Genomic DNA, 15,076 nt, shown 5'->3' with positions numbered 1-15,076 from the left:
AGGACCTTTAAATCTTCGACAACAATCTTTTTAAAAACGTCAACAAATTTGTTATTATTAATTTGTGGGTTAAAAACCGACTTATTTCTTAAAGTGCTGTGTGCAACTTCATTGGGTGGGGGGGCCTGAGGAGCATATACAGCAAGGATTAGGCTCAAGGAGCATATACAGAACATTCAAAAGGGTTATGATAAGCATAGTGTCTCCAAGCACTTTGCTATTCACCACAAAAAAGACCCCAAAGATTTAAAATTCTGGGGCATCACCCCTTATGTCAAACATTGGAGGGGTGGACATAAAGTAAGGACTTTGAGCCAAATAGAGTCAAAGTGGATATTCACCCTTGATACTTTTGCCCCTAGAGGATTGAATATTGAGTTCGACTTGAACTGTTTTATCAGTAATTTTTAGTGCCTTTTATTCCACCTCCCGTTCTGTTCACTGAATTTTAATTAATTTTTTAAATCTCGACTTTTATCTATTTTTTAATTTTAATTCGCGTAACTTCGTTTTATATTAAATTTAATTTCTATAGATATTGACTTAGTGTATAGATACTTCTAGCTGATTATGTTGTCAATACACACGTCATTTCCGCGATCCTTTTATCTATAGATATATATATTTTTTTATATATATATATTTTTTAATATAGGACTGTGCCTCTTTTAAAAGTCTGTTTTTTTAACTAATTTTATTGGTTTGCTATTTTTTCTGGTCTTTATCGCTTAATTGTGTTTATATGTATGCATATTTTTACATATGTACATATGCATATATATATATATATATATATATACATAATTGCCCCATCTAAGTGTACATATGCACATATTTGGGTGTCTAGAAATGATTGTCGGATACTAACGACTTGTTACTGCCATCTGTGATGTCCTCCGGCATCTTAAAAAGTAAGAAACTTACTACTGCCAGGTGTGATGTTTTCTGGCATTCTATAAAGTAAGAAACATTCCTATATAATCAAATTAAAGGCCGCACCCCGTGCTAGTATTAAGATGCCACCAAAACAATGGCCGTTCCTCATTGCTATCCGAGGGCTTTGAGAAAATGGCTGTTATTTATATATGTGAATATAGAGCACGTGTTCCGTTTTCCAATATTGGATGTGGAGGGACATCGTGTTTGCACATATATCGTTCCTCCCAAAGCACGTTTTAATTAGGGGCTCCATATAATTAGACCGTTTATCTCTAAGTAATCTATGTCTGGCCGTTCGTTTTTCTCCTTATCTACACTACATGGATCCGCTCTAATGAAACATTTCGAACGGACTGTAGTGTTAAACATAAAGTCGGATACACCCACGTAATTGGCTCGCTCCTCTAACACACGCCCTAACCATGCCAATAGTGGGCGTTCCGACTGTTTCCCCGTCTTTCTTGATCGTACGTCCAGTTATGTAAATAGTGGGCGGACGTGCGTTCCCCATCTTCCTTGATCGTACGTTTAGTTATGCTAATTGTGGGCGGACGTACGTCCGCCCAGTACACTCAAAAGCACTTCCGTCCCTTTCACAATTATCCCAGTTGAAGTCCATACGAGACGTAACGCGTAGGAGAACGGAAGTGACGTCTGTATCTAAGGAAATCGTTCAGATCTGTTAAGCTGTGTGTTCGTTTACTCGTTCCTCTATGTGAGTAATTTTAGCTATTTTTAATAAAATATTTGACTGAAATACTACACCATGGAGGCTCTCCTTTACTTGTTGTTTTGAGCATTGCTACACTGGCCACAACTACAAGGGTGAACGGCATCGTTAGAAGCTCCAATCCACAGCCCCGCTGACCCCCCTGAGTCTTCCCTGCAATATTTGCTGTTTTGCTGCATACCTTGCAGCTGCAAGGTAATTGTTTAATATAACCAGCACTGGCACGGAACACCGTTGGAGGAGAGTTGCCCCGGCACATTGCACTTTTTTTGCGGTTGTGAAATCACATCGAAAAATTGCATGATTGAACTGTGTATGGGACACTTTATTGAAATTCACGTTTTTTGCTGCTATTTTTAATTTTTTTTAAGGAATGTAATTGAGACATTCCTTGTGTTTTCTCTACACATTTTAGATCACCGATTTTATGTGTTTATATGTTTTTTGATCACTTAAATTATCACATATACCCTTTCTATTACTTTGCTGCATTGATATCACAGATGTCTATTTTACTTTAATTCATGCACTTTATGGTCTTAAGCACTGTTTCTGCTTATTTTAAGACACAGGAATAATACATATGAACACTATACATTAGTTGTTTAATCTAAAACACCCTTTAAGTTTTAAGCACTGCTCACTGAACACTTTATGAATTATTTATAAGTTTTTTATACTATGTGATTTATGTTTATTGTAAGCGTTTTGTTGGTACTTAGGAAGCGCAACACACCCCTCCTCCCCTGCTTTTTTTCTTCTTCTCACCAAGCTTCTTGCTGATGGTCTTGTAGCCAATTCCAGTCTTTTGCAGGTCTAAAATCTAGTCCCTGATGTCCTTTGACCGCTCTTTGGTCTTGCCCATGATGGTAAGGTTTGAATGGAAGAAAGGGATTCTGTGGACAGGTGTCGTATACACGTAATGACAGGACTGATCTGTGTACCACATTAGCACATACTGGAGCCAAAATTATTGTTGGTTGGTAGAGAATCAAATATTTAATTTACTCATTGAACTACAACCCTCTTTATAATATTTGTGTCATGTGATTTTTCTGGATATTTTGTTGATATCCTGTCTCTATCATTTAAAATACACCCATGATAACAATTGGAGACCATTCATTTCAAACTTCCAAAATCTGCTGGGGATCAAATAATTATTTTCCCCGCCGTACAAAATAATATATATATATATATATATATATATATATATATATACACACAAAGTCCACAAATGGTGAACTGTCTCAAAAATTGTGAGGACACATGTATATACTGATGAAAAGTCTGTATGGCTATCTTCATATACACCTCTTGCAAAGGGATTCCTTGCCACCACACAGACTCAAATCTGCTTACCAGAACGATATTCCTAATAGGCCAGCTATATTCTGATGTTATATGTTATACTTCTCCATAGGGGACACCGCAATACACCTCCACTTCCATAGGTATATTTTTGCCAGGAATGTGCAAAATCTGTCTAGTGTGCAGAGCTACACCAGATCTGTAGATATGTTGTCTCTTTGTTATATATAATGTATGTGTGTGTGTATACTGTTTATATTGCTGTTTATTATTGATCCAAGTTATAGAGTGACACTTCTGGCAATTTAATTTTTTTTGCTGTGAAAACTATTTCATGGCGTGCTGCTGGCTCCTACAGTAACCGCATTGATTGTATGTTTTAATTAAACTACTAGCGCAGTTACCATTGTTATATTTATCCTCCTATTTTTTGTTTGCTTTAAGATCTTTAGCCACTAATGTAAAAAAAAAAGTGAATTTCTAAAGCCAATGTTTACTACTTTGACCATTGTTCTCCCTGTTGAATATTAGTGATTAGAATAGATATGAATGTGGTACTTGTTAATTTTCCCACTCTCAGATCTATTCAGAACTAAAAGACTGCTTTAGGTCTAGTACTGTAGCCCAAAGATCCAATATCTGATGGTTTGGAATGGTGTTCAGTGCACACCCAGGTGCCCACTTTCCAATTTGCTAATCATAGACTTGCACTGCAGTCGTCAAATATGTTGATGTGAATGTGTGTAAAATGACCGTAGTTGTTCTATAGTTTTGCTGGTGTTTACATTGTGCACAAACTCCGACTGAGTAGAATGGGTGATCTAGTTTGTTCTTTTTTTCCCACACGGGCATGCGGTTTGTGCAGCTAGACTTTTTAGCAATTGTTATTGAGACCTACATTTTTTACTAGCTTCCTTTTGCAGATTGTTTTATATTGTGCAATATAAGTAATTGGAATTTTATTTTCATCTGCATTAAAATAAGTTCCTTGGCTATATAAACATTTTCTTTCTACAAAATGTTAGGATCAACGCTTGGCGTTTGGCAGTTCAAAGTAGTCACTGATGGGTGTCTGTAATTTAGACGGCAAGCTAAAGTTAGGCATGCGAGAAAAATCAGTATTTTGTACACTCAAGCATATTGGTCACATTCCATTAAACGTTTTCGGAATACAGATGTCAACCATTTTACTAGTTATATTTCCCTTGAGCTGAAGAACAATATCTCCTTTTGTTGACTGGGGGCCAGGCTGGGATACAAGATTTGTGTACTTATGCTCCACTTTCCCTTTAATTGTGAAGCAGTTATTTAGTATGTAGCAGATAGACTGCATGAGCTCCTCAGTCTGTTGATTATCAGGGATTTCAGATGCTGCTGGTGAGTGGCTGCCATTTTTTTTTTATTTTTTTTTTATTGAAAACTCTCGGTGATCATGTTATAAACCTTGTGTTATAGGAGATGTAACTTTGTTTTGAACAAGAATATGGAAAACATGTCCTTGCAAGTAACATTCTTTTAAAAAGTTATCAAATGTTTTCCTTATCATTTGTATTGTTGGCAAATTAACAAGCCATAATTCATTTATTGAATAGTTACTTATGTTATATTGTGTTACTGGTAATTCATATTTCCTGTAGGTTTATAGTTTGGAGTTTTATCTGTAAAATGATATTGGTATACATGTTGTAGATTTCTCTTTAGACACTCTGTGCCCCCATTCCCACCAAAGCCAACTTTGAAATTCAGTGTCTTCATTTGAAATTGCACAATTTCAAAGACGCATGTCAGTGCCACTTGGCTGACATCTGTTTGCCAGCACACCACGGATCTTGAATTACAGTCCAAAACTTTTATTGCAAAAAGATCACATCGCAACAGGGTGAGTGCACTTACTCTGTTGTGATGTGATCTTTCTGCAATAAAAGTTTTCGACTGCAATTCAAAATCCGTGGTGTGCTGGCAAACGTGTATTTATCTGCGATATATCCAGTGTCCAGGTTATGATTGTTGTAGCACCCACTACAGAGGAGCCAGGAACGTGTGCAATGAGAATATAAACAAGATTGGTTGACATCCGTGCGACTTCATGCACAGATGTCTATGCAAGTCGCACCTAAAATCGGTAAAAATAGTACAGTCGCTTTTTCAAAACGGTGCAGCACTGCAAAGTTAGTGTTGCACCGATTTTTAACAGCTTCATTGCTGACAATAGGGTGCAGCCTGTCAAATTACAATGACAAGTTGCGCCATGCCAGGGGCTTTATCTAATTAGTTCTATACTTTAAAATAATTTCCTGAATGTTTTTTTTTTTTTGGTTATATCAGCTCTCAAATAAGCACCATTGACTCATTTGCTATGGGATTTCTGTGAAATAATATGTATATTCCAAAAATTCCTTCATGTGTCACAAAGTGTCTCCCCTGTGCATCCTGCTTCACATGCAATACATTATTTGGCACTTGTTTCAATGAGGATGACAAATTTGTACTTGTCCACTTGGTGTCAGGCCATCTGGGACCAGAGCATAAACTCTCAAAAGCATACCACTGCCAGTAATGTTGCAAAATTACAAGTCCCACCATGCCTCTGCCCCCGAGTGTCATGCTTGTGGCTGTCAGAGTCTTGCTATGCCTCATGGGACTTGTAGTTCTGCAACATCTGGAGGTCCACTAATTGCATAGCCCTGGCGTATAGCAAATAGCTGTGGGTAGCCTTGACATCAATGTGTGGTCTGCAAGTCACCAATTGTACTTAACAAGAAATAAAGCCCATTTATTCAGTATTTCTAGATAAGCGACAAACAAATCCATTAAGTACAACATGAATATTAGGTTCTCTTTAAATGACAATTACATATATTCTTTCAGTCTCCTGATTTTCCTAATTACATGCTTGTCTGTCCACAGAATTCAAATGATGTCAATTGCACTGATTAACTGTCTTGTTAATAAATTTAAAATCGATATAAAAATTGGCAAATGGGACCTGAGCTCAAGAAATGAGTGTGAGATCATTTGCTTCTTCCATCAGTGTACACACAAATATGTACAGAGGATGTTTTCTTTAGTGCCACAAGCATTTCATATTTTCAATAAGTCTTTTAGCAATAAGCGGTTTTTCCACTTCCTCAAGTCTGCAATACTTGTTACTTTTTAAAGGAAATGTGATAACTACTGTTTTATATTGACCATTTAATAAGCTCATTGCCAATTATTAAATATTTAATGGTTTATTTTTTATTTTATATTCTTTAAGTTGTCAAATACACACATAAAGCATGGCAATATTCAGTTATTTTACAAGTTTATGGTTTATTTTTTGATAATTCGTCAGTAGCATCAGCCCCATAGTTGGAAAATTTTCCAAGCCTAATTTTGGTATAATGCACCACCAATCTGGGACTGTAGCATGGATTTTAAGAGAAACTTTAAAGTGTATGATCTTTTTGGTGTTATTAGATAAACCTGTGAAAGAAGTTAGGTTGTTGTAAATAATCCTATCAATGCATGGTAATGATTTAATGTATGCACCTGTTTTTATAATTGTATACGTACAGGGGTGCAGCAATGTTTATGTCATCTTCCTGCTTTGGAGTGCTGTATAATGGATGTGCTTCTTTTCACGATATAAGGCCCTTTTTACATTGGACAGACTCCGTAAAGTGCATCCGCCTGCTCAGCAGGAGATCTCTCCGCTGATCCCCGCTGAGCAGGCAGATGAAAGGTCCGTGTTCACTCTGCTATGCAGAGTGGACACGAACACAGCCCCACTGTTCTCTATGGGGCGGTCCATTTCCTGTTTGTTTCTATCAGACTGTCTGTGTTCCATTTGACTGTCATCCGATCCAATTCGCCGGACGCATGGGGAATGGATCCCTATCTAGCCATCTGTTTTTCGGGCGTTCATCTGCTGTTCCATAGAGAACAATGGCTGGTTCGATCAGGTCCGCATAAAAAACTGGCAGGAGGACCTGATGGGGACCGCCCATGTGAAACCAGCCGCCTTCTGCAAGTCAGCTGACTCATCCACTCTCAACAGCTGATGAAGGTAATTTGACTGGGCCACTTGGAGCTTCTTCGCCTGGCTAATCTACAAATCTCGCCATTTAATTAACAAAAATATGGAAGATCATAATTGTGACTTGTAATGTAAATGACATATTGAAAGTTAGTGACCCTAAACTCTGGTTTGAAAACAATAAAAAATCAAATTTAATTATGTTATGTTATTTCTATTGTTCTTAGCCTCCCCAAAAAATTTTTTTTTTGGTAGCTGTTGGTATGATTTCTTGTTAGAAGGTGGCTACATTCTCCATGGTACTACTGTATGTAAAAAATATAGCCACCCTTTCTTGCTCACTCCCATGAAGAACTAGGGACTATAATTTGTACTGTGCAAAGGGTTGTGCACATGCCTGCACCTGCACTGCTTGTTCCAAACAAAAGTGAGGGGGAGAAGTTTGTGAGTTTACAGAGGGCAGTATAGGTAAAAAGAAAAAAGCAGTAAAACAATTTCATTAAAAATAGATTACAGGGCCATTAAAGGAGAAGTTCAGCCTGAGCTTTTTAGGCTGGGATTCTCCTCTGTGTCACAGGAGTGCAATTAGTTTTGCATTCCTCGTTTTCAGTGGAGAGCAGTCTAAAGTCCGCTCTCCATGGATGTCTCTGAAATCGGTCGAGGCAGCGCGTCATCCCAACTTCAGGAGTCTGGATCCACCAGCTGTCTTGACTCAGGGCAGTCTCGGCGAACTGCTGAGAGAGCCGCTCCCCCACCCCTCCACAGCTCAGTGCTCCAATAAGCGTGAAGGAGCAGAGAAGAGAGCTGCTGACTGACGGCCAGCAGCTCTTCTCTCGGGGGTCTGAGAACCAAGCCATCAGCAGCGTTTGGCTCGTTTCTCAGTGCAGAGACACCGGGGACAGCTATAACATCGGTCTGATGCTGCATCCACCTAGGTAAGGATGAAGCAAAAAAAAAAAACTTTTAAGGGAGAAGTATACCCAAAGTTATTTTTGCTATCATTCTCTGAAAAGATTCCCCCAGAAGCCTGGACCGGCACCTGGCTCTGCACCTCAGCGACCTGCTGAGAGCCTAAGCTAGGAGCAGAGAGCCAGAGACTGACGGTCATGGCTTTCCGCTCGGAGCGGAGGGGGAGAACTGCACAATCGCAACGTTTGATCGCTTAGCTCTCTCAAGTGAGGGACAGATGCAGCATCCACCTAGATGACTATACATTTTTTTTGTGGGGTGGGGGGGGTTATTTTTTACTTTTTTACAAAAGCTCATACTTCTCTTTTAACTACTACATATGTATTGATCATTTTTGTTTTTTTGAATAACCACAATATTATTTAGTGTCACTTAAATATATATATATATATATATATATATATATATATATATATATATATATATATATATATATATATATATATATTCATGATATGAAAAATGTGTTCACCAAAATCAAATCAAATTTTCCCTTAAAGGACAATCCAAAGTAAATGCATACTGAAAAATATGAAGTGTCTCATGATAGCCCAAGATGCTCATCCCTCAGTGCTCTTTTGCTGCCTTTCCTCTCCTCTAAGAAAGCATGTCCTCCAGGTATGAGGGTAGCATTTGACCTCCCCAAAGTGGCAGTGCTTGGGCCTAAGCAGCCAGTCGCCAGACCTAGATGATGTTGCCATCCTGGAAAAGCTCTGACATCAGAGCTTTCAAATTATAGGTTATAGGCTGCTACCTTCAGGCAGTTGGATACCAGAAAAATTTTGCTGAACACACTCCCCTGGCCCACCCCTTTAACCACACCCAACTCCACAAGACCTCAGTTTTTTCACTAGTGTCTTCAGATGATGGACCTATTTTCCCTTTCAGAGAAACCATTCTTTGCTTAACTAGTTTATTTTACTTTGGATTCTTTAATCAGTTTCTCACTGTCTTCTAGTACAGTATTAAAAGCAGTGCATTCAGATCAGCGCAACCTCATGAAAACCTTGAGCTGTACCTAGACCCCGTACTGTGGGGGATGGCCTGTAAGTGCTTTGGGCACTGGTTCCTGCTTAAGTGTTCACCTTGCCACCTTGCAATGCCTGTAGTTGGCCGCAGGGGTGTTGTACAGGTCCAGGGCTGTTTTCAATCCCTATGGAACAAGGACTGTAAAGATCCCTTTAGGGAGTAATGCCCACCATGACATACAAAGCCTGGACCCTAAATGGAGACCAACAACATGGACAAGCAGGACTTGCTTACCTGTATTGGACTAATACTTTAGCTTCATTTATTGCAGGTTTCTGGAATAGTACTCATTTCTATGTTAAAACTGGAAACTGGAGATTTGTGTTTTGAAAATTATTTACTCATTTAGTCTTAAACTTTTCAAACTTGACATTAAAAATTTCATCATTCAGAGCTTAGTCTCAGTTGAATAACTAGGTGTTACTTCACACCACAGGTTTGCACTATTATTACTACTTCCACTTAGAGTCCCTACTGCCCTTTCACCACAAGGCCTTAGCTACAGGGTAGGCGAAATCTGGGTTGTGGTGTACTCCTACACGGCCAATTTCCACACCTTATTCAATGAGTACCGCACAGAGAATACTTTCACCAATATTAATGGTGGAAACCAGGCATAGGGGTATGCAACAAAAGTTTAAGGCAATGTTTTCCCTGCCGATGGCCTGAAAAGCACTCAAGACACTTCCGCTGCACCAAAAGCAGGAGCCGGTTTTAACACCAGTGTCTGCATCTGATTCTCATTTTATCTCAGTCATGCAACAAGTGACCTATTTGACATGGTTTTCTGCAGCTGACTGTTTTTCTCATTAACTAACAGCTTTAAGACCACCATAACTGTCACAGACTCAAAAGAGGCCAGCTCCTTCTCCACCCCTGCCATCTCAGCCTCTGCGTTTTTGCACTCAGATTTCCTCCGGCTTGCCACCCCCCCTTAGGTACTAAGTGACCTATATCTAAAAAGACATTGGCCATTCAGGAACAACTAGAATAGACTATTTTATAATAATTGGGTTAACCCTAAAAATATTTTCATCTTGGGGTATGCCAGATGTGAAGCACGGCACATGTGCTACAGTAGCCAAGCTCCGCTTCTACATTATCCTGCCATCGTGGTTCATGCTTTTACACACATATATCAGTGTCTGAAAGGTACTCCTCCGGCTTGATGTTGATCCTGACCCTCTGGATGGCTTCGGGAAAGAGGAAGAATGGCAAACACACTGCCCCAGGCTCGGTCTTCCCGACGGTGACCATCTTGACCATGCGCTCTGCCCCCTCCTCAGACAGCAACTGCAGGCATGGGAGACACAGAGCCATCCTCTGCAGATCTGCTGGTGGCTATCACCTCACTGAAGGAGACACTGACAACTAAAATCAACGCGGTGACCACGAAAGTCAGTCTAATCAGGCATGGTATGGACAAATTCTTGTCCCAACTGTGAGGTAGAAATCCTGCATATCCCATGTGGAGGACAATGTGCACACTGACTCCAGGGGGCGAATGATCCTGCAGAAAAAGGTACAATCTCTGCATGACAAGACTGGATATGGAGATCTGGCTCTGTCGCAATAACTTCCGGGTGGTGGGGCTTCCTGAAAGGGCTGAGGGCGCCTGCTGAATTCGCTGACTAGTTCTTCGCCACCCTTCTAGGCCTCATGGATCTTCCACCCATGTTTTGTAGTGGAACGGGCTCACGGGTCCCCACTACACCATCTATTCCCAGTGCTCCACCCAGACCCTTCCTGATTAAGTTCCTCAACTACCGGGGCAGGGATAGATTGCTGGCGGCCGCCAGAAACACATTCGAGGTCTCCTTTGAAAACGCCAGGATCTTTCTGTACCCTGACTACTCTCCTGAAGTGCAGCAATATTGGTGCTCCTTCACGGAGATCTTCAAATACCTCTGGAGAATGACCTCAAATACAGCCTCCTGTATCTCAGCAAGCTTAGGGTGGTAGATAGCAGCTCCACTCGCTACTTTGAAACCCCAGCTGCAGCTTGACTCCTTTCCCAGACCTCCTTACTGGATTACAGTTCTTTCTGTTGCAGCTACTCATGGAGGAAGGGATTCTTCCATAAGCCACGTGCTTCAGAAGCAGATCACCTTTTCGACACAGCACAATGCTGAGTTAACCCCAGTTTTCCTTCACCCTCCCTTGTGTTTGGAACTGACCCAGGTACTGTTAAGCCCCATACACACTCAGATTTTCTGCATATTTTTGTCTTCAGATTTACTCAACCATGTAGTGCAAGGGCCTGCCTGATTGCATACAAATTGAAACACCTGAGGTTTGACCTCATATTATATGGTATTGGTAAATCTGAAGGAAAAATCTGCAGAAAATCTGGTGTGTATGGGACTTTAGAGTTGGCCCTGGATTGTGCTCTGCGCGCACCAGCCCTGTGTGCACAAATTCACGGGGTCATAGGGACCTGAAGTCTTCACCTTTTTTGCAAAGTTTTGGGAACAAACCCTGCATCGGTTTTCTTTCTTTTTGGCCCCGGTTTTTGGCCATGATGTTAGGTTTTATGGTGCCAGGGTAGGGAGTTACTTTTATTGGAGAGTGGGAACTTTCTGTTTTTCTACAGATGTCTATATACTCACTGCTGCTCATGAATGTTTTATTCTAATTAGGGTTGTACCGATACCGAGCATTTATGCGAGTACTTGTACTCGCACAAATGCTCCAGGTGCCTAATCCAATACCTGTACCGGAAGTCGGCAGGCGGAGAGGGCGGAGTGGAGATCGATTTGGCAGCAGTGGAACAGGGGGGTAAGCTGGACGGGGCAGGGATGCAGGGTGCCGCTGCATTTCCTGTCAAAAACGATGACCGGAGCCGTCACATTCGGTACAGGAAGTGACGGCTCCGTATCTCCGTCGGAAGGGTAAACATCACAACGCCCATCTTGGTACATCTTTCACTCGGCTGCAGTAAGCCAGCACCGGACATCTTGTTACACCCAGCCTATATAGTTCAGGCTGGGTGTAACCAGATGTCTGCTGCTGGCTTACTGCAGCTGATTGCAAGGTGTACCAAGATGGGCGTCGCAGCATACTAGATGTTAAATGACGTAAATGATGAGAGGCAAGGAAGGATTTTACAATGCTATATGCCATATAGCATTGCAAAATCCGCCCTTGCCTCTCTCATCATTCATGTCATTTATTATGCAATTGTAAATCAGTGCTGCCTTTTAGTGCCCATCAGTGCCTGCCCATAAGTGCTGCCTGTCAGTGTCAGCCATCACTGCCAGTGCCACCTATCAGTGCCCATAAATGTCACCTATCAGTGCCCATAAATGTCGCCTATCAGTGCCCATAAATGTCGCCTATCAGTGCCCATAAATGTCGCCTATCAGTGCCCATAAATGTCGCCTAGCAGTGCCCATAAATGTCGCCTAGCAGTGCCCATAAATGCCACCCATCGGTGCCCATAAGTGCTGCCTATCATTGCCATCTATCAGTGCCCATCAGTCAAACTGTCACATGACATTAAAAAAAAAACCCTTGCAGTTGCCTTTGAACTCCTCTCGACGGATGGCACAGTGGTTGTCTCTCGGGACGACATCCTGAATTAATTTACTCTATTTTACACTACATTATACGCCTCCTCCCTGCCAGATGTCTCTGACCCCATGCCAACTGATTTAGATGCCCTGGTATTAGGCTGGCTTTCTGACTCTGAGAGGAATCTTCCAGTCACAGATTTCACCCCGAAGGAAATTACACTTTCTATAGTCTTTCCTGGTGGGTAAGGCTTCAGGCCCTGATGGCTTACCTATGGAGATTTATAGAAGTCTGGCAGATTTTAAATCCTGTTTACTAGCCGGCTCCTTGCCTCCCTCTATGAAGAAAGCCCATATTATACTAATGCCTAAGCCTAATAAGGATGCCAAGTTGTGCGCCTCATACAGACCGATTGCACTTCTCAACTGTGATCTGAAGATCCTCACGAAGTTACTAGCTACCAGGCTGAACAAAGTCATAAAATCCCTTGCTGATCCTGACCAAACAGGCTTTAGGCCTGGTAGGTCCACTGACATTAACACGTCGCTTATTTTCCAATATCCATGCCCCTCACACAGACCAGGGTACTAGAACGATAGCCACACTAGATATGGAAAAGGCATTCAATACTGTGGAGTGGGCGTATCTATGAGAAGTGATGAGGAGGATGGGATTCCCACTGAAATGTATTGATCGGATACATGCACTCTACGTAGACTCCCCTGACAAGCCCAGTTTTTTCAATGCATCGATGCACAGAGCTCTTTAGGAAAAGTTTCCTGTACTACTTTGCGAATCCAGTGCGATTTTGGTCCCATAGAATATACAAACCTTATTAAAGTTGCATCCAAATAGGAACAACATGATCGCACTGGAAGTCAGATAAAATCATATTGCAGCAATGTGAACCTAGCCTTACTCTTTTTTGAGTTGATGCTTTAGAATAAGTCAATGCAGATCTACAGAATGACTCTCCTTTCTGTCCATACATGCAGTATCTTATGGCTAAAGGCCTGATCTGCTGAACGTGCTTGCAAATGTTGCCCCACATGTATATCCTTTTGAAGGAGCCTTTGGTGAGGCACTTGACAAAATATCAAGGAAGACACAGGAGGAAAAGTCCTTCTTCCACAAGGGAAGGTTCCAAAACCCCCTTCCTCGGGAGCTTCTACTTTCTTAAAAAGAAGAGTTCCCCATCATTCTCTCCAGGCTTCATCTTAAAAGCCAAAGTTCAGTCTTTCTTTTCAGCGTAAGACACTTGGAACACACAAAACCTACCAAGTCCATCCCCAAACCCTCTTTGCAATTGAGGGGGACATCTGTTAAAGTTTTCCTTTCTCTGGGTCACTTAAGTCTTAGACCTGTGCTTTCATTCTGTGGTTTTCAAAGGGGTGCAAAGTTCAAAACCCTACTGTCATCATTTTTTTCCTCAAAACAGCCAATATCTTCTTGAGGACAATCCAATTTGCATCTCTTGTACCAAGGAGTGGTTGTTCCACTTTTTATGGAGGACAGGTTCAGAGGATTTTATTCAGATATGTTCACGGTGCAAAAACTTAACAGGGTTTTTATATATATATATATATGTATATGTATATGTATATATATATATATATATATATATATATATATATATATATATATAATATAATTTATATTTTCTGGACCTTTAAATCTCTAAATACCTACCTTCCCTTTCCAAAGTTGTGCATCATTTCTGTGAGGTCAGTTGTTGCCTCACTACGACAAGGGGAATACTTGGCATCAATAGACATTCATCATGGTGATCCACAAATTACCATTTATCCACCTCATCAACACTTCCTGTGCTTTGCAGGTGGAAACGTTTGTTGCACTGCCATTTGGCAGAATACAGCATCTGTACGCAGTTTATTCACAAAGGTCCTTGCACCCCATGTTACCCCCTTAACCATATGTCAATATAAAGGGCCTTGTATTGAAGTGAGTATACCGGGATCATGGTTGCAGCTATATAGTTGTGATCCCAGTACCGTTTTGTTCAGCCAGAGAGTCTCTTTCACATAAAAGTAATCGGAGCACTGTGCCACTCAATCACTTTTACAGGCAGTGGAAGGATCCCCCCTTCCTGTTGCCACCTTTCACAGCCTTATTTGTGGATCTTACATCTCTGACATGTCTCTGAACTAGCTAATATAAGAAGCCATTCCTGATCCTTCACAAAGACGACGTAGTCTTGCATCCCACAAAAACACATTTTGCGGGGGGGGGGGGGGGGGGGGGTCTTGTATTAGAACTGGTATTTTTACTGTTTTCATGGCATTTGAACAGTATAGAGCAGGGAATATTAACATTCCTACTGTAACAGTATAATAACAAATTCTAGCAATGGGACCATGCTGGAATCACGGAAGTCAAAGAAGCTGATGATGGTTTCTGTCTGCTAATAACTAAAATAATCATTCCCTGTGTACTGGCACTAAAATATGTTCAAATTTGCAAAGTTGGCATTGAAGCCAGGTGTAGGGAAAAATAATTCTTCTAATGCTTGTTGACACCCTGTGTGGTGACAGGCGTTGCTTCGCACT

General features: G+C 41.0%; 1 protein-coding gene across 16 annotated transcripts in view; it reads left to right on the top strand.

Moving 5' to 3' along the window:
• CASK (calcium/calmodulin dependent serine protein kinase) overlaps positions 1 to 15,076 on the top strand; it is a 486,621-nt gene that overhangs the window by 341,925 nt on the left and 129,620 nt on the right. The window contains exon 1 of one of the 16 annotated variants that reach the window (XM_077480908.1): positions 4,334 to 4,357. The exons of the other annotated variants lie outside the window; for them this stretch is intronic. Within the exon in view, the coding sequence (XP_077337034.1) occupies positions 4,349 to 4,357 (9 nt within the window). The 5' untranslated portion in view covers positions 4,334 to 4,348. Of the gene's footprint in view, positions 1 to 4,333; positions 4,358 to 15,076 lie in introns of those variants that run through there. 16 annotated transcript variants of the gene reach the window in all.

This window comes from Lithobates pipiens, unplaced genomic scaffold (genome assembly GCF_037356315.1).
Source record: "Lithobates pipiens isolate NorthernLeopardFrog02 unplaced genomic scaffold, aLitPip1_a1.2 Scaffold_16, whole genome shotgun sequence".
NCBI classification, from domain to species: Eukaryota; Metazoa; Chordata; class Amphibia; order Anura; family Ranidae; genus Lithobates; species Lithobates pipiens.
This window is presented reverse-complemented; position numbering and strand designations above follow the sequence as displayed.